Here is a 24164-nt window from a genome sequence, read left to right on the forward strand (position 1 = left end):
GGGAACAGGGAGTGTGGTGACATGATGTGCAAGGGGAAGCGAAACTGTGCCTGAGTACTAATTCAATTTATTACCAAATTTATTACTTGAAAAGCTGTTTTAAAATCAATTTTGTACATTTTTTGCTCCTGATGTATTCATGAGTGTTTGGCATACTGTGCACATTAGTAGTTTTGAGAGAAGCGACATTAATAGCTATTAAGTTCAGTCTGAAATTGTGTGGCATTGTTAATTACCTCCAGTCATGTAATTTATTGAACTTACAAAACTTAAGTTCTTGAGTGCTATGACTAATTATAAGATTGGAAATTAATCCAGAAGTGGAAATTACAGCCATACTTGAAAATGTCTCTCAGCCAACTTTGATCATTTTCAAATGCTTTTATCCACAGGTCTGTATGAGGAGATCCGCCAGTGCCGTGAGGCCTGTGGAGAAGCTCACATGAAAACAATCCTAGCAACAGGTGAACTAGGGTCCCTTGCTAATGTCTACAAAGCCAGTATGATCGCTATGATGGCAGGTAAATATAAGTCTTCTTCTTTTTAAGCTAAGAATGTCTTTACTATATTATTCATGAAGCGTAAAAAATTCTCATTGTGAAAGTTTAGTTTTGCCTGTAGTAGGCAAAAAATTGTTATGCAGCAATTACTGAAGTTGCAGGTGTAGTAATGAAGTGTCATTTGTTTTGTGTAATGTACAAAAAGGTATGAAATTTAAATAACACTTAGAACTGCTAAAGAACAAGATTTGTAGGAGAAATAGCGTTTGTTTTCAGATGTCTGATCTTTGGTATTTTTAATAAAGACACATACATTTGGGGCAGATAGACTTTATCCATGTAGTGTCAGTGAGTGTACAGATGTAGTGTGAGCAGGTGGGTTGTTAGCCTGTTATAAATGCAGCTGGGCACTTCCTTGAGAAGACTTATGCTGACTACAACTGTTTTTGGTTTGTGATCACTCCTAATCACCTCATCAACAAGAGTATGGTTTGAGTAATCCAACTATGCTGGAGATTCATCAAGAGGAAGAGCACCAGTGATGCAGCAGGTGGTGGGATGCTCTAGATTATAACTGTTTTTAAATGGCACCCTCAAAAGTGGGACACTTAATACTGACAGTTAAATGATGTTCAGTTTTGCCTACTTTAAACAAGACTTCAGGGCTGTGATTTAATACAATCTTTAAGATGCAAAATGTTCTTTGGACTCTGTTCTAAACATCTGCTTCTTCCACCATACTTGAAAGAGTGCACCTCTGTATTGGCAGAGGGAAATGTAAAGATATCCCAAAAACCACTGTTAGACCATATTCTAACTAAATTTTGGGTCATTTTTGTCGATTTTTTTTTTCCTACTGTATGCACTTCAGACCTGGAATTTCTTATTTTAGGGGAAGAAAAGGTCATTTGAGTGTCTTGTCTGTATTTAAATAAATATTCAACTTGCAGCTGACCTCCTTGTCTTTTTACACAGTGCTGTGCTTATCTACCTTAGATGGAATGAGAGGCTTTTATGCTTTTTACTTGCTCAGCTACAAAGTCAATTAGTATCATTAAGTATATAGTACAGTATTATGCTAGTAAATATTGTTTTTAATTAGAAGAGGTACAAGAAATGCTTTTCCTGTCATTTATATAATTATAATTATAATCTTTTTTTTTTATTATTTATTTAAGAAATGTTTCAGATTGTAAAGCATTAGAACATTTTCAGATTTTTTGCTGGTGTAGTTTTTTTGAAATACAGCAGATGGCTCTATTGTTAATGATTTTCCTTGCATGGTTATTCATTGTATGAGATACCTATCCATACGAGAACGTGCAGTAATTCCCTTATTTCAGTCTCTTGCTTTTTCTTTGTGGGTAAGTATAAAAATAAGAACGTATGTACATGCATTGAAGGCCAAATTTTCAAACTCTGACTTGTCAGAGTAGCTGAGAACCTCAAATTCCAGATATTTGTTTGATATGCATACTTGTAATGTTTTGGGGAGAAAGAAACTTGGCATGGTAGGTTTAAGCTCTCGCTTTTGTGACCATATGTTTTTACAACTGGTACTCTGATTTAAATGAAAGAAAGAAAAGAAGGTTTAACAAGGATCTTGTGGATATGCCGGATCCTGGGGGCTTTTATTTGAAATAAATGTGAAAAAGCAGCACCTCTGATAAACCTGATGCTAGTGACTAATTACATGAGAGGAAATGAGTTACACGGTATATTGGATTTGATTGCAAAACTGGCTTTAGAAGTTTCTGCCTCTGGCCACTTGTTCTTGTCCTTGAACCAAAATTTGCTTCTCCTTCAGCTATGTTGTTAGAAGTGCTCCGTAAAACTGTGTTATCAAAATTGATAGCTGAAAATTACTTCGGAAGGGGATAACTAGTTTTGGGGTTTTTTTGATTGATGATGTTTTGGTTTTTTTTTCTTTTAAAACTGTCACCATCTTAGGAACCTAGTTTACTGCCTTGCCTTTCATGCAGTTTGATCAGTGCAAGTGAGTATGCGGCATACACTCCTTAACCTCTTTCACTATGCAGTGCATAATGCAAGTCTACTATGTAGGGGCTACAAAATCATAGCCTTGCATATGTTCACATTACTGTTGTTGAGCATACAGACTCACACGTAGGTCCTGAAGCACTCAGCTGTTGTAGCATGTACATGTAGCATTTAAAATACGTGTACGTAGCTTGCTCCAAAAGTAATGCCTCCTATTTGTTTCCAGGGAAACTACAGCAGATACAAAGAGCATGATAACACTATTTGATAGAGCAAAGTCTCAGCTACAAAGCATTGTTTTTCAACATAGTTGCTACCATTAGGTATGCATTTTCACCAGCGATAAACAAGCCTGTGTGCCGTACTCTATAAAAATCTGCAGCAGGAAAGGTGATCCACTGTTGCTGTCACCAGTACTGATGTGCACTACCCACCACCTTGCTGTGCTCACATCCACTGTTTCATCTCCAGAAACATTCGGCAAGTGTTGATGAATGTCAATGGGTGCCATTTTTTTCGCATGGAGGAATTCAGTGACATCCCTTTGCTTCATACACACTTCCATATCAGACACCATTTTGTCAAGCTGCCCCTCCTGCTGTCATCTGTCAAACAGCAACAAAATATAACAGAATATTGTCAGGAAGGTTCAGTCTCTATTGCCTTACCACCAACGCTCACCTTTCACATTGTAGGCCAGCATAATAAAATAGCAGACGTTACTTCAGAGCAGCCCTCCTATTTCCCATCTGTCTCATTTGTGAGACTCAGAAGGCTGGAGACAAAAGAGTGTCACAATGCAGATTTAGCAACAGCCACATGATTAAAAAGCTTGCCTGGGATGTCTGGCACCTGGGCTCACCGACAGGTCTCCCACACAAAGGTGAGTTTTATTTGTGTTTGCCAGTAAGGGTATCAATCCTTCCTTATAAAATTACTCTGCTTTTCACGAAGCAATTATCTGAGCAGGGAATACAGTGCAGATGACTCCTCATCCCCAAGTATGTTTCCAAAATTTCTGTACAGTCATCCTTGTGCTGGTGTGTGCACAAGGAGTGATTGATGTGTGCTGGGAGGAACAAGTTCCATTCAGTCTGATTCAGCTTCCAAGTAGAGGGGTCAGCTGCACAAATGACTGACTTGAAAAGGCATGCCAAAACATCAAGTAGTGTGAAAAGTGTGCATCTCCACATTGGCTGGAATTTTAAAATAATACTAAGAGCCACGTTCAGGCTGGAGTGGTGTGTCTGTGCACTTCTGTATTCAGAAGTGCTTGCTTTGACCGTGTCTGTAGGCAAGCAACTGTGCTCTGGAGCACAGTTTTTGCCCAAGAAAGAGGCTGAGCCCAGCAGGATGTGCAGCTCCCAGCAGTGCACTGGAGGCCAGGGACAGCTTTAGAAAATGTGGTTTATACAACATTCTTGTTGGGGAAAAGAGTGTCTTCACAGTGAATTTGATAATAATTTGCCTCTATTTGAAGCAAATACAATAATTTGTGTCTTTTTGGCTCATTCTGTGTCTGAAACCATATCTCTCCTTAGTAATGTCTACTTTTTCTACCTTCTCTAGCACACTACATAGAGAAAAAGACATCAGAATGGAAATAGGCAACTAGTTCTCTTAAAGTCTTTTAAGTCACCCTTTTACATATTTGACTGACATGCTAAAAATTATTCTGGAATATTTAAGTATCTATTTCTGAGTGCTGTTCTGAAAGAGCCTGACAGCCCTCTAAGGACAGTGAGTCAGCTAGCAAGAATAATTCTTGCACTGCTAAGGAGGAGATAATGGAAAAGGTAAGGAGTGCACAGCACTACCAAAGAAGCACATTGTTTTCAGAAAGCTGAGATAAAGTCTCAGACAAACAAGGAATTTTTGTTCATAGTTTGTACTGTCCACTGCCATTTTTTGGGCTTCTTAAAATCTTTATGTTAGGTTTGAATGCATGAGCTTCCCAAGGGCATCTGACTGCATCTTTGATTCTACCAGAAAGTTTACACATGCTGAGCAGAGCAAACTAATTAGTGATTTTCAGCATTCAATTTGGTTGAGGTCCATTTAGGAGAAACACAAATGTACATCTTTGTAACCTCTTCAAGAAATAGTTCTGAGGAACACAAATAGGAGTGCTTGGCTCCCTACTACTAGTGCAAACTGGCTATGTTTCTTCATCTTGTTGTCTTTAAAAACAAACAAGCCACAAACAGATCTTGTTCACTGTTTTGTTATGACAGGGTGACAGGTTTCTTATTGTTACATTTTTTGACACAAACTATATTATAAAGTGCCAAGGAAGCCAGATAAGGAAAGGAAAGGTGGTAAACTTGCAGTGGGAAAGGAAAGCTTCCGTAAAGGTGAGGATGACTTTATTACATAAAACTTTTATTTTGTAAAGTTACATTTTAACAATATTACCTATTTACAAAAACTTTATTATTTTATATAAGAATTTGTGTTAATTAAGGAGCGAGAGGTGGAGGAAGTGGCTAAGTAAATGTGCATTGCTTTAAAAATGAAAACTTCTGTGTCTTTTTAACTGTGAAAACTGGTCTCCACAGTACACTTCATTTACCTCATTCTTTGGGAATTTGAGAGAAATGCAGCAGTGGCATATGAGATATACTTGTTTTCATTATAAATAACCAAACAAGTACCTATGTAAAGATCAGGAAGGAGAGATGTATGCTCACCGGTAATTCTACTAAACACATAGATTTCAGAAATTTTTTGTAGGTCATGAAATAGTTAGTCAAATAAGTTGAGATACTGACTCATAAAAATTGAATTTAGAAAGGGAATGAGTTTATGCTAGAAAAAACCCTAACGTCTAGATTTTCTAGCATAAAGAAGCATGCAAAAATTATCAAAACATGGCTGAGGCAATAAAGTCTCTCATGCCAGCAGGCCAGAAGAAGAAAATTAAACCATGTGGAATCTGCAGACAGAAGTTTTGAGATGCTTTGGTACTTTTAATTCCAAAATGAACAGAAATAATACAGCCATCATTTTCACAGCAGAACCTAAAGCCACAAATAGGCTGGCTTCATCTTAGCTCTAGGGAGAAACTGGCTGAGAACTGTCATATTCAATCTTTGGCTCTGAATGCGGAGATAGAGGAGTTCCCCTAAGAAAACTCGAGACACAAAAGTACTGCTTGAAAAGGATTCCTCAGAAATCCTGAAGATCAGAATATCCCACCACAGAAAAAGCTAGTCCTGAATTAAGAAAAGATATAAAAGTTCAATTAATAAATGAAGAGGATCCAAGAAATGCGGTTTGGAACATCAGAGAATAATGCCTAGCTATGCATCTCTAAGTGAGATTGCTGTACTGTAATTAGTGTTGCTGCAGATCCAGTTTTAGCATGAATAATGGGAACATGAATTCTGAAGTACTAATAACTGTTGCTGTTTTGAACACTGTCTTATAAAGATTTGTTTGGAGCCAGGATAGATGGTGTGGCTTTAAACTTCTGAGTATTAGGGATGCATTTTGTACTGTTGGCTGTGGGCTGCCTTGTCCAAAGCAAAAGTTATGCCAAGCAAATGTTTAATGAAAAATAAAGAAGAGAGGAGACCAAACTAGCAAAATTTGATTGAGAAGGTAGGCATACTTTGTGCAGATAATACTAATGTAGGAAATAAGACTGATGAATAAGTAATAATACTTGGCACTTAGATAGTGCTTTACATTTTCAAGGTACATGCAGACATTAGTAGAAGAAATCTCACAACAGCCCTGTGAAGTATGAGATGAAGATTGTAACAGACAAGTCAAAAGTCAAGCTGAGATCAGCTGTGAGGCTTCAGATCCTATGTTCACACGAGAGGCTGAAGGTTCTGTTCAGTAGCATTTCAGCTGTATTACATTTAAAGAAAAATGTGATTTAATTATGTGTCTACATTCAGCTGTAACTTGATACTGGTAAGACAGTTATTAGAGCCCAAAGCACATGAAAGGCAAATCTGGGGTGGAGGCTTGGTAGTAGAAATGAATCATGGTTTTAGTTTGTCTCTTTTAACCAAACCAAAACACACACAATTGTATTGAGTTTACTGTGTATTTGTAACAGGTTCACTTTGCCACGTAAAGAGACAGTCAGAAATTAGGAGTCAAGTGTGTCTGTCATGTTCCTAAAGCAGACCAGATCAAAACTGTCAGTTCCTTTCTACAGAAACGAATAATCTTTGAGTGCTTTCCAGGGTGACTGATGATGTTAAACTCTAGCTTAGAGTATAAGCCTGGGGGCAATCTAGTCAGTACTCAGTCTTTGAATGTATGGGAAGAGGACTTACTCTCTGACTGGTGAGTAGGTCTGTCTTGGTCACAATGTGGTGTTTTCCTGTCTCCCTCCACTGAAGCAGGACCGAGAGCATCCAAGCTGCAATGTCGATTACTTGTTGTGCTGTCTTGACTGAGCTGCGCTCACTGGAAGGACATTGAAATGCATTGTGTTCTTGCACTGCCTGCTTTCTTTAGTGGACAAAGCACAGTGCAGAGAGAGTCCTTCTAATAGATTAACAAATGGTAAGTAAGAGAGTAATCGCAATTTTCTTTGACTGTGATCCTCTGACCGTACAGATTAGATTTAGCATGGGCTAAATTTCTGAATTCCTTTAGTTTACCAAGAGTGCATTTATGATTTTTTTTGTTGGCCCTCTTCTATCTGAACATCAGCAGAAAATACCTCATTTTTGCAAAAACCTGCCCATTTGATCCGAATTTTTGGATAAATTTGAGCTTTCAGAGTTGGAACTACCTCAGCTCTTTGCATTGTGAGGGTGCATTGTTACACATATGTTTAGGACCATGGCCTTGGGTACTGTCTCACAGTGTAGAAGTGGTTGCAGTGTGGCTACTGTAAGATGCTCATCAGGACAGTATTGAATATTAGTTGTTGATAACTTCACTGTGTTTGTTGCAGTGCATGTCTTGCATTCTACGTAGTCTGCTTGTTCACAGCTCTGAAAGTTCAGTGCAAGGAATGAACATAAAACATGCTATGAAAAACCAAGACAGAGAGCAGGTGACACAGCAAGTGACGCAGTCTCACTCAAAAGTTTGAATAATATTATAAAATAAAAAAAGGTTTGGGATTGGGAGTTAGATCAACACATGTTCTTGGCAGCATGGAAAGTCTTTTAATATACTTTGTATAAAAGAAGCCTATACAGGAGCAAATGATAACATTTATTCTGATCCAGAGTGGGGAAAAATAAATAAATAAATAAATAAAAAGGCCAGTAGTATAAAAATGCAGATAACTGCATGTTCAATAAGGCAGTACAAGGATGCTCCCTTAAACGATGTAATTGCCTACAAGCTTACCAGTGATATTGCAGCTAATCACTAGAAATAATGTAGGTGCAATAGATAAGCTTAGAGTTGAAAAGTTATAACAATGCAATCACAATACCCTCAGGTTTGGATTACTGATGAGGGTCTACGCAAAGAGTAGTAACACAAAACCAGAATTGGGCTTGAATAAAGCAGACCTGGAAAGAATGCAAAATGAGACTTAAAAATCTACCTGGAACTCAATTATGTATGTCTAGGGAATCAGAAGTATAGGAATGGTTAAAAACACTAGTGTAGGCTTTAATGAGAAGTCTTACCTGTAAAGTCTGAAGAGCAACAGAACGCTGTATATATAAATAATATGCAAGAGAATCAAAAATGTTGAAAAAAGTACATAGAATCTTTGAGGGGACTGCAGAGTTTTAGTGTATACAGTGAAGCCTGAATGTATTTGCAGCCATAGATGGGGGGAGATAGTTATCTGAGGTTGTTCATACTTGCTGTACCAGGATGCCTGGTGACTCAGTTTTCTAATTTTGTGAAAAGTCTATTCTATTAATGGTGTTCTTCTGTAATCAGAAATAGGCATATAAAGCCTCTACTCAAGTCAAAGAAGAAATGCCAGTGTAAAAACAGATGACATCCATCAGCTCATTACCTGCTTATTTGATTTTCATCATCCATAACACTACTTGACTTTCCCTCCACCCCTTCCCCATTTCCAAATAGAGACTGTAGTATTTCTAGCTAAGTCAGGAAACCAGATGATGGGTAGAATTGCTTGAGAAAGCAAAATGGATCCTGGCTTGCCTTCACCTTTGACAACTCAGTTAACTTCTCTGTTTTTCCATGCATAAAATTGACATTGCACATTTCATAGGGCTTTAGTGAGGTCTAGTAAATTAAGATACAAGCAGAAGTACGTTCCTGTCATTAGAAGGAATAAATTTTCCCTGTCTGCACATGAAGATGGAACACCCTTGGTCACAGCTGAAACTGGGAAATTTAGCAAGAGAAATTCTGGGAATGTTCTGGTGGATGCATATGACTGTGATTTCCCAGCACAGCCAATCCTGGCAATGACAGTGAAGACAGGAGCTGGTACAGCTTGCCACAGTGCTCAAGGGTGATGACAGTGTGCACTGCGGAATTGACTGGCACTGTCCATAGCTGCAGAGAGGTCACCTCCCTTCCACCATTTTAATAGCACTCTACACAAAATAGAAGAGATTTGCCATGTGTCCTATACATCTCTTTTGCTATGCTTTAGTGTTGTGGCATATCAGAAGAGTTTGAATCCCCATCTGCACAGATTTCTGCTACTTGACCTATGAGAAGGTAGCCATTTACACTTCAGTCTCTGAAACTAGTGTGAAATAGATTACAGTGAATGGGCAGATACTCACAGTGTGGCATACTGCTGTGAGGGGTCAGCCTTCTATTAAGAAATTATCCTAAATGCCTGGATAGTGTTTTTCTTTTGCTGATAGTCAAAATCTTCTCAAAGCATGTTAATTAAGGAATATCTAAATGGTATACTTTCAATTTACAACAACTGATGCAGAGAGGTGAGAAGGCACCCCTGTTGCGTTAATTTTCCCCATGAATGAAATCTTGTTTCTATGTTAAATAATTTGTTAGAATTTGAATTAAAACTTTTGAAGTTTCGTATCGCCTCAGACTCAGAAATCGTTGCACAGTGAATAGTCTAGTCAAACATGCCATCAAAATAACACGGCTTCATAGCAAAAACCTTTGCATCTGTGAAGCTCTGATACTGAAGGTAATGGTTTGAGAGAATGCAATTTTAAAACATGGAAATATTATGTAAAATCAATAGATGCACAGGGTACTATTTATTTCTCTGATATTTCAGGTTGTTTTTTTATTGTGTTAGCAGCAGGTGCTAAATTCCACTAAACAAGTGAAAAATAGAAATAAATATTTAATTTACCGTATCTATCAATTATACAAAATTGGCTTATGAAATATTAAAGTATCTTTTAAGAGATTGCAAGTAGAACACCACTTAGAAAATACAGTCCCTTAACAGCAATTTAATATAGATGTGGAAATAAACTAAGCATGATTTTAGGTTTGCAGATCCTGGGATTTTTTTGTTAATTTTAAGGTGGCAGGGCCTCATGAGTTCTTTACAGAGAGAGTAGTGAGGTGCTTGCTGGAACAGGCTGCCCAGAGAGGTTGTGGATGCCCCGTTCCTGGAGGTGTTCAAGGCCTTGTTGGATGGGACCCTGGGCAGCCTGGTCTAATATTAGATATGGAGGTTGGTGACTCTGCTTGCAGATGGGGGGTGTTGGAGCTTGATGATCCTTGAGGTCCCTTCCAACCCAAGCCATTCTATGATTCTGTTATTCTATGAAATTATTTTGAAGCATACACCTATAATAGTAGAATGTGAAATCAGTTTTCTAAACAGAAAGATGTTGAATGGAAGAATACACTGGGAGTACATGATCTTGAACATCTTGAAACACTCTTAGACACTCATTCAAACAAACGCATTTACTCATCAGGAAGAGAAATGCTGTGGAAGGAAAACAAAGAAGCGTGCCAAAAGGTGGACATATAAGCAAATTCCATATTGAGACATTAAAGTGGGACGAAAATTAGTTATACAAAACAATTTAGTCTTTAGAAGATTGTGGATAGAGTTCTTACCAGTAAGCTGGATCTTAAAATATACTGAGATCAGTATAAAGACATCCACTAACTTTTAACAGATCAGTTCCTAATAGTGCTGACACAGTATTTTCAGGCGTTACTTCATTAAGTGCAGAGAAACAGGCTGAATGTACAAGCTTACTGTTGGGTTGCATGTTACTACAAACACATTCCTCGCTGAGCTAAATAGGACTGACTATTTGATTGCAGGCATTTAAGCTTGCATTTAACAGCTTCCATTCCTTATATGTTTTAAACTGGAATGTAAAAGGTCGTATTCATAGTTTGTCAGTCCTTTTTCAAAGGAAAATGTTTTGATCAGAATATGACAGTGGAGTATAGTAATATTCTTCACCATAGCTTTTCCCAACGTGCTCTTGCGGTTATTTGCACCATTTTTGATGAGTTGTGAAGGAGCCAGAACTTTGTTGGTAAGTACTTTGATTGCTTCATTTGTCTCACAGGCTCCTTTGATTCACAGCACCAAAGGACAACCCGTGTTGGGAAGATGTTGAAAGGAATGGAAGGAATTCTTTGATACAATACTTTGGAATTTCACCATGTGGGAAATGAGTCTGGTTTATATCTTTTACAATTAATTTTCTCAAATGAGAAAATCATAGATAAATAAAATGATAGTTCTTAATTTTAACATCTCTTAGATAAGGTAATATCTAGTTTCTTACTATGTGTATTTTACTGTTATCCAACTTCAGTGGCTTTTCCAGAGCTTCCTTTACTAGTCCTGCTTTTGAGGGGTATTTTCAAAGACAAAGATGACAGCTAAGTCCATGGTCCATGGCAAGTCAACAGGGATCTGACATCTGATTGTCTTTTGCCGCTTTGATGTCTCCCTCCCTCTAGCACTTCTGTTATAGAGTGACTTTCCCTGCAGTGTACTGATTTCTCAAGCTGATTTCCTGTATTCTCAGTAAATCTAAGATGTAGGAAAGCTTCCTTCCTTGTTGATGTCAGAACTTTGCAAGCAAAAACTCTTCCTTCTACAAACTTTGCCACTACACTGCCAATTCAGTGTCCTGCTGATCAGCCTATCTCACACATTGCAGCAGAAAAGTTTTGTAGTTTATCAGGAAGATTTGTTAATTCATCTCTAAAGAACCAGACAGGAAACAAATGGAGATGTTCCATATTCCAACAGCACATTAAACTTAAATTATGCAAAAGGAAATTATGAATCATGTATCTTCAAAAGCATCCTTCCCACTGGTCCTGGAAAATGGACATGCAGAGAGCTCAGGGGAAATGCAAAGCCTTACACATAAATGGAGCTTTGACAGGAACCCAAACCTCTAGATGAGAAAGCATCTTGGTGGGGTGTAATGGAAAAAGTGCCATGTTTCTCCAGGCCTTCAGATGCCAGCATGAGGAAAGGTAGCATTGGCATGTGGTACTCTGGTAACAAGACACTACGTCTGTGCTCTTGATAGCTAACTGCTTATATTTCTGTTGTAATCAGGAACAGTTTGTGGCCTCTTTGGATGTAACCAGATTTAGCTTCTGAGCAGTTTGCTTGGTTATGATCGCAGTGCAGTTGCAGCTCTGAGAAGGCTCTACTGGGACCTTCAGCGCCATTTTCAGCCACTTCCAGTGCCTGGATTAGAATTACACCTTGCCTAGTTTTTAACTAACTGCCTCCAAAGTGCACTGCAGAAATGCTGGCTTACTGCTTAAAAGTAAAACCAAACAATCCTAGTAAAATAAATAGAGCTACTCCATGCTTTTGATCTTCCTTATGTGTTCATTAGGAGAGACTTGCTGTTAGTATGAAGTAAGAATTGAATACGTGAGAGAAACCTAGGAAGACAGCAATGTATTTTTCCACTGAAATGCAAGAGAGTTAAAAAAGTATAAGTATATGAGTGCATGATAGGGTGGTGGATGAAGAGAAATATTGAGGATTTAAGGGGTTCCTTTGCCTCTTGTGCACTGCTTCTGCAGCGAAACATGGGAATATGCAAACCACTTTGCAAAATGAAAATACTTTGAATTAGAACAAAGTATTATTAATTACTATCACTGCTGCAATTCCTTACTTGGCAATAGTTCAGCAAACAGTTCTGCCAGCTGAGGTTGTTGTCTAAGGTCTGTTTCATGAAAGGCATAAACAAGAGAGAGGCTGCAACTGTCTGAGAGTAAGTTTTAAATGGTGGAAAGCAAAGGGAAGATAAGACTAGAATGCATGCAAGTTGGGAGGAGATAGGGCATTTGAGGCATCAGTGATGCATTCTGTATTATTCATAGCTGTGATTCTCATTCAGCTTCTAGGTTTTCTACATTTTCATTTGCTAAATTAGGTGGGACATCAAATAAAGACTAAAGTGAAACGTAGAAAGGTTTAGATCATCATGATCATACAAAGCTTGCAGACGCCTCTCCACAAAATGTGCATTGCTACAGCACAGAATTTTATCTAAATATACTAGTGAATAATTTAAAAAGACCTGTTTATTTTTTAATAAAAAAGAAGCATATAAATTGACTGAGTGTTCCTAATGTTACTTACAGCTGCCATTGAGCAGATGTTAGGGTTTCTTAGCGGTATGCTAGACCAGAATAAGTTTTATGAATAAACAAATAACTTCTTTTTATTACCGGCTCTTTTAGACTGATCCTCTACTAAATTCACAACAAATGGCTTTTAAAAGTCTCCTCATAAATAATTACCTTTCTTGTGCAACTTTTTTTTTGTAGGCACTTGGATTTTAATTACAATGATGAACTATTTTAATAAATTGTTGAATAATTTTATCTTTTTAGGGCTGAATCCATGTTCCATTTTTCTTTGACATAGCTGGTTCCTGAGATTTTAATCCTTTTAAAGTTCTTGCTAGTTCTCCTCATCTTACATTTTCACTCCCCTTTATAAATTCACAACGAAGAAGCTAACAGCATGCAGCAGCATCCTTTTCTTCTGATCTCCCCATGTACACACCCATCTTAGCTTTCCGGTTAACAACAGCCTCCTGTTAGTAGTAACCATTTTGTTTAACTCAGTCATTTTGATCACAGAAAGTCTGAAGAGATAGCTAATTAAATGGAGACAATTGATTTTTACTTTCGGAAGATGTTTGAGAGCTTTAAAGCACTCTACAAAAGATGGCTATCAAAGTGGATATTTTGTTTAGTTGTTAGACAAAGCACGTGCTACACTGCTGTACTGAGCTTCAGATGATGTTTTTGAATGTAAATACTTACAGGTGTGTATGTGTGTGCTTTGATGTAGAGAAATGCTAAACGCACGATTCTTTGTGACTTTAGTTGTGATTCAGTGACTTGGAAAAATGACAGCTTTATTGAGATGGCAAGGAGAAAAAGATAGGTGACAGGTTTTATAAACTTCTTTTATCTTAAGTCTTATGATATGGTTACCTTTTACTCAATTAGATTCACCTTCTAGTAATAAGAAAAGAAAGGACAGAGGATTTAAACTTTTATAGTTTTCTTTTAGATTGAGTATGGAAATAAAGTGTGTGTCACGATCCCACTCTTGACAGAGTAATCATGAGCCACTACAATAAGTATAAATACCAATTTAGGCACTGTTAGAAGTCACTGCTCCTAAGTGTTGATCCTGCAGGGCTGTGAGTTTACTGGGTTAGGATCTGTTACGTAATTGTATCTGTTCCTTTAGGGTGCAGCCTTGGGTACCTTTGTTCACTGCTGTGTTTCGTGTGATCTAAACTTTGCATGCTTAGGACCAAACTCAAGTGGGGAGACAGTATGGACAGCTTTTTCTATTGTGCCAAGAGCTTAATATTTCAGAAGGAAAGGCATCATGAGGTGGTTGTGCTTCCCTGTGTGACATTGATACTATCACCAGTGCTGCATTTTGCCAAGTGGCAAGCCAGGGATAATTTTCTGTTTAACCTCTTCTGTTACAGAATGTGTAAGCGTGGTTGAAGAAGCCATTGCTATCAAAGTAAGGCTCTAAAGTATTTTTCCATGCAAAAGATATGAACTTTAGATAGATAATTTTTTTTTTTTTTGTAAGAAATACATTAAATGCACTCTCAATGAATAGTGACATTTAATAACTCTCCACTAATACCAGTGAGGATACATATATCTAGCACAAAGAGAATTTGATACACAATTTCTTTTATTCCCAGTATTTCAATAAAAAGACAGAAATGCTGGTATTCAAAATGACATGTTTTTAGCATTGGTTTAAATAAAGTAAAATGTCTAGATAACGTCTAGATTTGAAAATTAGAATATCATCTTCATTTTGCCAGTGTGTTAACCAAATATGTATTTCCATATCAGTTACATTTAACCAAAAGCCAGGCCGTTGTTTGATATTTGGTACTTTTGGTTCACAGTGCTTACCGTATTTGCATTCTCTGACCAGATTAGGACACAGACTTCTGACAAGTGGAGGGGAAGAAACAACGTCCCAGCATGTTAAATACCTTCTTATGAGTTGCTGATGGTGCTTAAGAGTTCTTTTGATTTCTTTCCTTTTTTTAACTAATTTTTTATAGATTGTTATGCTGGAAAAAATCAGCAACATGCCTTCGTAAAATATCCCTTTGAAATAAAATTGTTAGTTTTGCCATGTAAGCATCATTAATAATACAGCTGAGGGGGAAAAAAAAGATTTCCTAACAAAAAAACACAGGAGTGTGCCTTTCCCTGACCCCCAGCTGAGAAGTGCTGCCTGCTCAGAGTGTGGCTGCACAGTCAGAGCTTTTGGTTGGGTTTTTTGTTGTTGTTTGGGCAGCAAGTTTTCTGGTATTCAGGCCACCTGAAGAGCTAGAAACCTTCTGAAATAACCCTCCTGACAGTAGTGAAAACACTCCACACCGCAGCCCACACTTGCAGGTTTTTTGCAGCTCTGCCAGCTATCAAATTATCAAGATGGGAAAAGAGGAAGCACTCTGAGATGCAGACTTGCTGGGAAGGAGGAGCTGTGAGTAAGCTTCTTATAATTAAATGTATATATTATTAAATTATATTATGGAAAAAGAAGAAACAACTGATGGTTTTTGTCATTTTGACAGTTCTGCCTTGAAATACACTACCTTATTTGCAACTAAGTCTTTCCAGGGTGTTTCTTTTTTGGTACTTGTTGTGTCAGAAGGATGCAAGTACAACACCTACACCCATGGTTCATAAGTTGATTGTATTGATGATTTTCAAGTGTCATAAAAAGTAAACCAAGTGCTTTAGCATTTTCCACATACTCACGTGATTACTGGAGGGAGGTGGTTGAACTTGCTGTGCAAGCATATAACTACCATCTGATTTCTTCAAGGCAGGAAGAAACAAAGACGATACAGACTGGGGTCTGGTGAGATCTGTCACTTAATATTTTTCAGGCAAAGTCAGGACATTGACTCTTGGGAAATTTCTGTGACAATGAAAATTTCCCCAACACAGAAGTGCTGGAGAAGCCTCTGCCTGTGCCAGCTGCCTTCTTCTGTGTAGGGACAAAATGGCTGAGCAGCCAATGCTGGATATTTGTCTTCTGCATAACAGAGAGGATGGATGCTGAGCAGGTTCTGACTGTGGCATTAAGACATGACTTTTAAATCTCAAAAATCAATCGCGCCTTCCTCTGGGTTAGAGTCAGAACAGAATCTTAAACTGCTTTTGCTACAAAGTGTTGAAAAACACTCAAAGTGACATTGAGGTGTCATGATTTTGGCTCTACTATGTGTCTTTTCTTTTAATCTTTAAAATTCATAGCACCTTCCAATCTTAATAAAGCAGATTAATTTTCTAGTTGCATTGTTCAGTATGGAGTATCTCCAAATGGATTTTAAGCTGCTCTTTCAATGTAAGTAATTTTGTTACAAGCTAATAGATAGTATGTAAGCATACCTGAGTTTTAATGTTAACATATTTATTTCTGAGTTGATATCAACATTAAATGGTACAAAGCTAAATCTGGTTGCTACAAAATGGTATATGAAATGCCATGTAGTGCTATGATTCCAAGCAGTCATGGATATTTATTATTTCCTTCCAAGTACTAGTGCAATTAGTGGTAGATATATCAGGGCTTTAGCCACAGTTTGTAAAATGTCATGTAGTAGACAGCATTTTGAGAGACTAAGATATATTGATCCAAAGCCAGGAACGCCAATAGATGCCTAGAACATGGCTGGTTTAATTATATCACAGTTTAGGATGGCTTATCATTGCTTAGATTATTTAAAGTGTGAGCAAGTAAATCATGCAATGCAATTCAATGTTTTTAAGTTAAGATTGATGGGTGAAATTTTCAAATAGCATCTGGGTTCTCCCACAAAATTTTCTTTTTTCACTCAGCTCAGTGAGAGCACAGGGCTCAGTGTTCAGAACCTGAATGCCTGCCCCTAATCTGAAAGGAGAGACCAGCTTTTATGTTGTTTGATGAAGCAGCAACTTGTTTTTGCAACAGCTTGTAAAGTGATAAGAAAGTATGTAGTGGTTCCTTCTCAGAAACCCAGCATACTTGTAGGTGCTGTATGTGTGATAGTAACACTGCCAAAGGAGGAAAAGGTCACCTTCTCCTCCTAGTCCATGGCCATATCCACATTCCTGTACAGAGACTATGCATTTTTATAACCTTTAGTTCTTTTATGCAGAATTCATCCTTTGCTGTCTTTGCAGCAAGGAGTGGGAAGGGAATGCTGAAGGTGTGACTTCCTTTTTGAGGGAAGCCTCTGTGTAACAGTGAAGGTGGCAGTGGCAACAAGTGGGAGCAGCTCTGCTGCTGTGGGCTCTCCTCCAAGCACGCTGCAGAGCACTGCCTCTAGATTTTATGCAGTGCTACAGCTACACTCAACAGTAACACTGTACTGTTGCCAGCTCTACAGTGCAGTTTGTAAACTATTTTATTCTGGAATTATTTGGGGTTGTTTATAGTTCTTCTACTCTTCAAGTACTTTGGTAGCTTATGGAACATCCCTCTCTTAAAATAATTGTATTGCTACTCTTTCGACCCAGTCCACTCTTCTCTTCACTGCATAAAAGTGCCATGGCTGCCTCCTGTTTTGTCACGGGTGTTGTGCTGAGAAGATGGCATGGGTCCAGTCAGCTGGGCTAACACTATGCCATCAGTCTTACCTTCTGTGTGGGTGCATGGAGGCATGCTCCCAAGCAGAACTCATATTCTCATGTTAGTGCAGAAAGGAGATTTGTATTGATGTCTCCTGTGTTTTGTGTCGTGCTCAGACTGGTGGCAAACCGTATTCTACACATTAGTGAAAGATCGTAGAATGGTTTGGGTTGGAAGAGACTTTGAAGATCATCTTGTTCCAGCCCCCCTGCTATAGGAAGGGACACCTACCTCTAGACCAGGTTGCTCAAATCCCCATCCAGCCTGGCCTCGAATGCCTCCAGGGAAGGGGCATTCACAGCCTCACTGGGCATCCTGTTCTTGTTTATCACCACCTTCACAGTAAAAAAAATTCATCCAAATATCTAGTCTAAATCTACCCTCTTCTGTTTTAAAACCATTTCCCCTCATCCTGTCACTACACACCCTTACAAAAAGTCAGCTTTCTTGTAGGCCCCTTTCAGGTACTGGAAAGCTGCTCTAAGGTCTCCTCAGAGCCTTTTGTTCTCCAGGCTGAAGGGCCCTAGATCTGAACCTGTCCCCATAGGGGAGGTGCTCCAGTCCTCCTCTTTGTGTCTCTCCTCTGGACCCGCTCCAACAGTTCCATGTCCTTCCTGTGTTGGGTGCTGCAGAACTGGACACAGTACTCCAGGTGGGGTCTCATGAGTGCAGAGCAGAGGGGCAGAATCCCCTCCCTCAAGCTGCTGGTCACGCTTCTCTTGATGCAAACCAGGATACAGTTGGCCTTCTGGACTGCAAGCGCACATTGCTGGCTCATGTTGAATCTCTCATCAACTGACACCCCCAAATCCTTCTCTTCAACACTGTTCTCAAGCCATTTGTCACTCAAACTGTATCTGTGCTTGAGATTGCCCCGACCCAGATACAGGACCCTGCACTTGGCCTTGTTGAACTTTATGAGGTTGGCATGGGCCCACCTCTCTCCACACTGTTAACTCAGAAATAAACAGCACTTGGACTAGATAAGCTGAGAGGAAAGGTACATTTTTTTCTTAGTGATTATTGTATGGTTACCATTAGGTGTTGGAATGCATTGGTTTATTTATTCATTCTACCTTTGGCTTGTCATGTGTCATTAGGCAAACTGCTTACCCAGTTTTAGTATTGCCATCTGCAAAAAGAAATAAGGTTAATATAGGTTGTATACTGTAAAGCCCTTGAGTGTGATGCTTGGTTCACATTTTTGAATAAATAACATAAAAATCTCAGGGAAGTAGCGCAACATTTAACAAGTAGATAATGATACAGGGATTCCTTAATCTTCTTTGTGGTCACACTCATTGCTCTTGGGAGTGTATCCTGCTGCTTTTCATTGGAGAGGACAAGGGAGGACTTCTGCAGAGGCACATGACTGCCTGTACTGCTCCTGCACTCATACAGTCCTAACACTGCTTCTGTTTGGTACTGTGGGAAGGGACTGGGAACATGTGTTTCTTTCCTGTGCTTTAGTGTGGTTTGAAGCCTAAAACCAGGTGTCACCACTAACGGGGATCCCAGCTGTGGTCACTGAGGTCAGAGTATGTCCATTATTTCTTTTCTCTTTTACTATGCACAAGTAGGGTTTGGACTGAAAGAAATGCTCTAAAAATAACAAAAGCCAATGCCTTGTAGCAGAACTAAAGAAAGTGGTATGGATCGTTCTTTTGAACCTTTTGAACCTATTCTAAACACATTTTAAATGAACACACAAGAATCTAATACTAATTAAGTAATAGTATCCTATGGAGACCTGTGGTAGATACTATAATAGTGCATTAGCAAGCTATACATAATTCAGCGATGCTGAATTCCTTCAGAGATCACCTACAGGGAATTTTGCATAAGTATGGACTTAATAATTTGTCCCTTCATGTGTGTGCATAATTGTTCCTAAGGGCACTATTTGGCCTGCAGATTGCCCGTTATCAGAGATGGTGTACAGGAAAGGAAGCATCCATTTCTAGTCTTGAAAACCAACTGAGATGATAGGGTAGGTCATTAGAAAGGTTGTCTTATTTGTAAACAGACATTAAACATGGAGCCCCACGTTCTGATTCATTTTTTGCTTCATGCAGGCGCTTTTCAGAAAAGAATTGCAAAATTTAGTTCACAAAATACCAAATTGTAAGCCAGCAATTTCAAAAATGGTAACGTAGCTGCGGGCTCTGAAAAGACAAGTGGTCTGACACAGTAGCCATGTGTGATGGAGCTGAAGCAGCTCAGTGAGCTACTGCTGAAGCATGTTGTCACAGATGTGTATTCTCTTCTCTTAAATGGCAAAATTAAGCTGTAAGGAAATATATTTTATCTTGCAACTGCAGTAGAGTGAGGATGTGTAAGTGGACTAATGTGATGTCTCAGCTAATAAGAATTAGCTGCTCATGTTAGCCTGGCCACTCATTTTCAGATATTTGATCTTAAGATCCTCTTTTTTACGTACTCATAAAATAAAATAAAATAAAAAGTCTTGCTCATGGAGCTGTATATGTATTTGATAGTGATATTATTACAGCTGCCTTGCCAGCACAAACAACAGAAGCTTACACTTGTCTCCTCAACAGCATGACTCTGTGCCACTGGACTGAGAAGTCCTGTAAGGGAGTGCATCTACCCCATGTTGCCACATTTTGTTATAGCCAAGTTGCAGCAACCAGATACATTTTTACTCACTAGAAGTACATACTAGGTAACATGGCATAATTGTCCCTCTGCAAGCATATGTCTCTGAACTGTTGTTTAAAACTGCCAGATGTGTCTTTGTTCTTTTTTAAGAGTAAGGCAGCAACTCAGACTCTATAGTTATAATCGTTCCCCAAGGGCATTTGAAGCACTTTGCAACCAAAAGGTTGTGATTACTCCTCAATTGCCATACTGCTTATTATTGCTTATTGCTTAATTATGGAACCGTAATATGTTTCTCGGATGCTGTCAGCTAAGTAGCATTATTTGGTTCTCACGCTCTGCTTCATTTTTGCATGGGACAGGGAAGCTTTGTGATGTTTTGATATGATGGAGGAGATAGCAGTAGGATGGCCAGCTCAATACTGACCTTCAGAAGAACAGGACATTGAATTCTTGCCCCGCCAATTGCTTGACTTGGGCGAGTCTTTCCCTACACTGCTTAAGGCTTAATGACTATATGGGATAAATAGTGGGTCTCGTCTTAACCTCTAGGCGTAGGTTCAAGATGCTTAAGCCACTATTTTCATCATGTGCAAATCCAGCTGGCTTGGTTTAAATGGTCTTCAGTGACAGTTTCTCCGTACAGACTGCACTGGTCACATTCCTCGTGGTTTATACAAATTTCTGTCTCCATTTAAATTGAGGTGATGCAGTTTTTACTTGCTTGGGCCTTGTTGCTGTTCCTGGGTTCACAGCAAGCCCAGCTGAAACAGGCATCTGATGCTGCGGTGTTGCATAGGGGATTTGATGTCTGCACTCTTTACTGATTCAGTGAATCGTTGCACTGTGAAAAAGAGTGAAAATGTGCCCTTTTCCAGGCTCACTGGGTCTACAAGTCTATCTTGAAAAACTCATTTTGTAAGTCTTTTTTGTAACCTACCCAAATGAAGGAGAAAGCAACAAGCGACCCACGGGGTAATTTAACATCGGTCTGGATATTTGCATGTATATATTCATAGGAAAATGGGAAGATGGGTGATAAATTTGGGGTTCTAAATCATCACCTAAGTTTCCAGATGAAACTTCTACTGAACTTCATTCCTTAGACTTGTTTTTGAAAACATGAATAAGAAATAGAATTGATGAAACACTTCTGTTATTACAAGGTTGGCATAAATTCTACTTAATGAGGTGCTTTTTATGGCAGCGGTTGATTTTTAAATCCCCCTTTTCATTACTGAAATCTCCACTTTAATAACACATTACGTTGCAGAGTGCTTTGGTAGCATGCATCTTCTGAATTCTGTGAGAGGCTGCCTGGAGTTCTGCATGGAAGCTCTTGTATCATGAATAGAATTTGTTCAGGAAATAAAAATATATTGTTTTCTTTGGTAGAGGATGCTACTAAATTGGCTCTATGTTTGTCTAATAATCACATCTAAAGCTGATTATTCTGGTAATAGCCTTAAGATATTATTTAAAAATAAATATATAAATGGACTACTTTTGTACTAATACTAGTTTTTAATCTCTTCTTGTTTCTGTGAAGTCTGAATGAGATTTTCAAAATTGAATAATAATTTGATCCGTTAATCTTTTGAAGCTAGTAATTTTATTTTCCCCTCTTTGCAGTCTCTGAGGCTCGCAAATGAATAGAGCTTCATTACTGGAGTCTGCATTTAATAACCATTATCCATTATCTTGTAATTAAGACTCCCTGTAACGAATCATGAGGACAATGCAAAAATACATAGTACATTTCTTTAATGAACTGGAAAATGTTCATCTTGTTCTATTTAGTAATGAGTTGCTGAATAGTCGTTAAATCCACTGGAGAATAGAGCTAGATGAATTCTGAAGACTATCTTGAGTTTGTGGTTAATCTATTAGAATTAAAATTTCATCTTCTATTTTTATCAACAGCTGATTAGAAGTCATTCTGTTTGACCAAATTGATTAGAAGACCATATACAAGGGCAGCTGTTGTTTAATGAAAGTTTTTAATGAAACTGTACCACAGAGACTTGTAATTATAAGACTTATAAAAGCTTTGACTTACCTTATACTAGAAAAAATGAAAAGTATTGCAATGAAGGACTTTAAGTGCTGCATTTCAAAAGGGAAATTAAAAGTATAATTTGGCACTGTTAAAGTTTCACTTCCACTATTTGTTTTAATGTGACTATCAGATGTCCATACTGTCTCTCTGACAGAGGATAGCTCTGAAATATATAACTCAACTATTTCTCATACGTGCTCAGTTCCCTGCAAGACTCAATCAACTTTTAATTGGCTCTTTTTCGTATTGCAGCTTCTTTGCAGTTAGAACTTGTTTCCTGAGTAGTCATTTCAGTTTTGAATGGGGAATGTTGTAGCATGGTGCAGCTTAAACACCACTGACTGCCTGGGCAGGAAACCTGCAGATAAAAACAAACACGGATTTACAGGAGGCAATGTTAGTGATGAAATTTGATTATGTTTAAATTGCAGGACATTGAAACATGCATGGTTTTGTCTCAACTCCCCAGCAGGTTGAAACCTAGCTGCATGCCAACCTGCATCAGGAAGACAGGTCTCTGGAGCGTATTACAGCATACTGTCAGAATGTAGTCAAGGCATCCCCTTACTTTGAGCCAGCAATGAAAGTTCCCTTTCTTACTCTAGGGGATGTCATAGAGGCTTCATCATTCAAATAAGAGACGAAATGGACTAAGCCAAATCTGAAGTGGAAGCAGATGCAGTTCCAATTGACTTAAGTGGATGATGCACTACTACGCTGTGTTTGAATTAGCCCTCTTCTCCTCACGATTACTTCTGATAATTAATGATCCCACAGTACACCTTTTCTAAGAAGAAGTAGGTTCCCAGGGGTGAAGTATGCTCTATTGCAATTAAAGAACTTTTGTCACTGTATTGTGTCAGTGAAAGATCAGACACTGCAAAGCAATTCTTTCTGCTCATTTCTTAGCTTTCTGTAATATTGCACTGCTGAATTTATTTTAAGCCCACCCAGAACACCAAAAAGGAACAAGAACACTACACAAATATTCAGGACAGGTGAGGAAAGTTGTGTAAAAGAGAGAAAACGTGAAATAAACAATGAGTCAAGGTTAAGTCTCCCTCTTTAAATAACACATATTTTTTTATATTGTTACTGTGTTATATCAGACCATGGCTGTAAATGTAATAATTTGCAGTGTTACAATTACAAAGTGCATAAGAAAGGAGTTGTTTCCCTGTTTACAGTATTATACAGCTAGTTTCATTGAACACACATGGGATTTTTTTGTTTTCACCTTAAACAGCTATTTGAAGTAAGATACTAGACTGTCAAATATGAGACCAAATTGATGAAAAGTTGTATTATAAACCTGATGAAAATTGTTTCTATTCTGAAAGATCCTTGTGGAAATATTAAAATTTTGATTTATATGCAAAATTTGTTCAGAGAAAATCATTGGCTTTTTTTTGTTCTTGTTGTTAATCTGCTATCTTCCTTTTATATATATGTAACATAGGTAGCACACATATATTATGTATGTCCATACAGGAATATATATGTAAGTTGGTCCAAAAATAATACCTCCTATTTATTTCCATGGAATCTACAACAGATATAAAAAGCACAATAACACTATTCAGTACAACAAATTCTCAGCTACTAGGCACTCTTTTTCAACATAGTCACCACCGTTAACTTTGCATTTTGGCCACCAATTAACAACAGCCTGCATGCTGTGCTCATAAAAATTTGCACCAGCAGAGGTGATCCACTGTTTCACAGCTGCTGTGATGATATCATTGCTAGGAAAATGTTGCCCATGCAGTCCATCTTTATCATCAACCTGAGAAGGTGAAAGTCACAGGGCACCAAATCTGGACTACAGCAAGTGTGGTAGGACAGTCCAACCAAAGCTGGCAATGTACTCCACGGTCTTCAAACTGGTACTGGGCCTGGTGTTATCGTGTTGTAGGAGTAAAGTTTTCTTATT

At 38.3% G+C, this 24164-nt stretch overlaps 1 protein-coding gene across 3 annotated transcripts in view; it reads left to right on the top strand.

Moving 5' to 3' along the window:
• DERA (deoxyribose-phosphate aldolase) overlaps positions 1 to 24164 on the top strand; it is a 60986-nt gene that overhangs the window by 20320 nt on the left and 16502 nt on the right. For all 3 annotated transcript variants that reach the window (XM_031589929.2, XM_090145743.1, XM_090145742.1), the window contains one exon: positions 393 to 521. In XM_031589929.2, the coding sequence (XP_031445789.2) occupies positions 393 to 521 (129 nt within the window). The remainder of the gene's footprint in view (positions 1 to 392; positions 522 to 24164) is intronic.

The sequence above is a fragment of the Phasianus colchicus genome, chromosome 1, assembly GCF_987193195.1.
Source record: "Phasianus colchicus chromosome 1, bPhaCol1.hap1.1, whole genome shotgun sequence".
NCBI classification, from domain to species: domain Eukaryota; kingdom Metazoa; phylum Chordata; class Aves; order Galliformes; family Phasianidae; genus Phasianus; species Phasianus colchicus.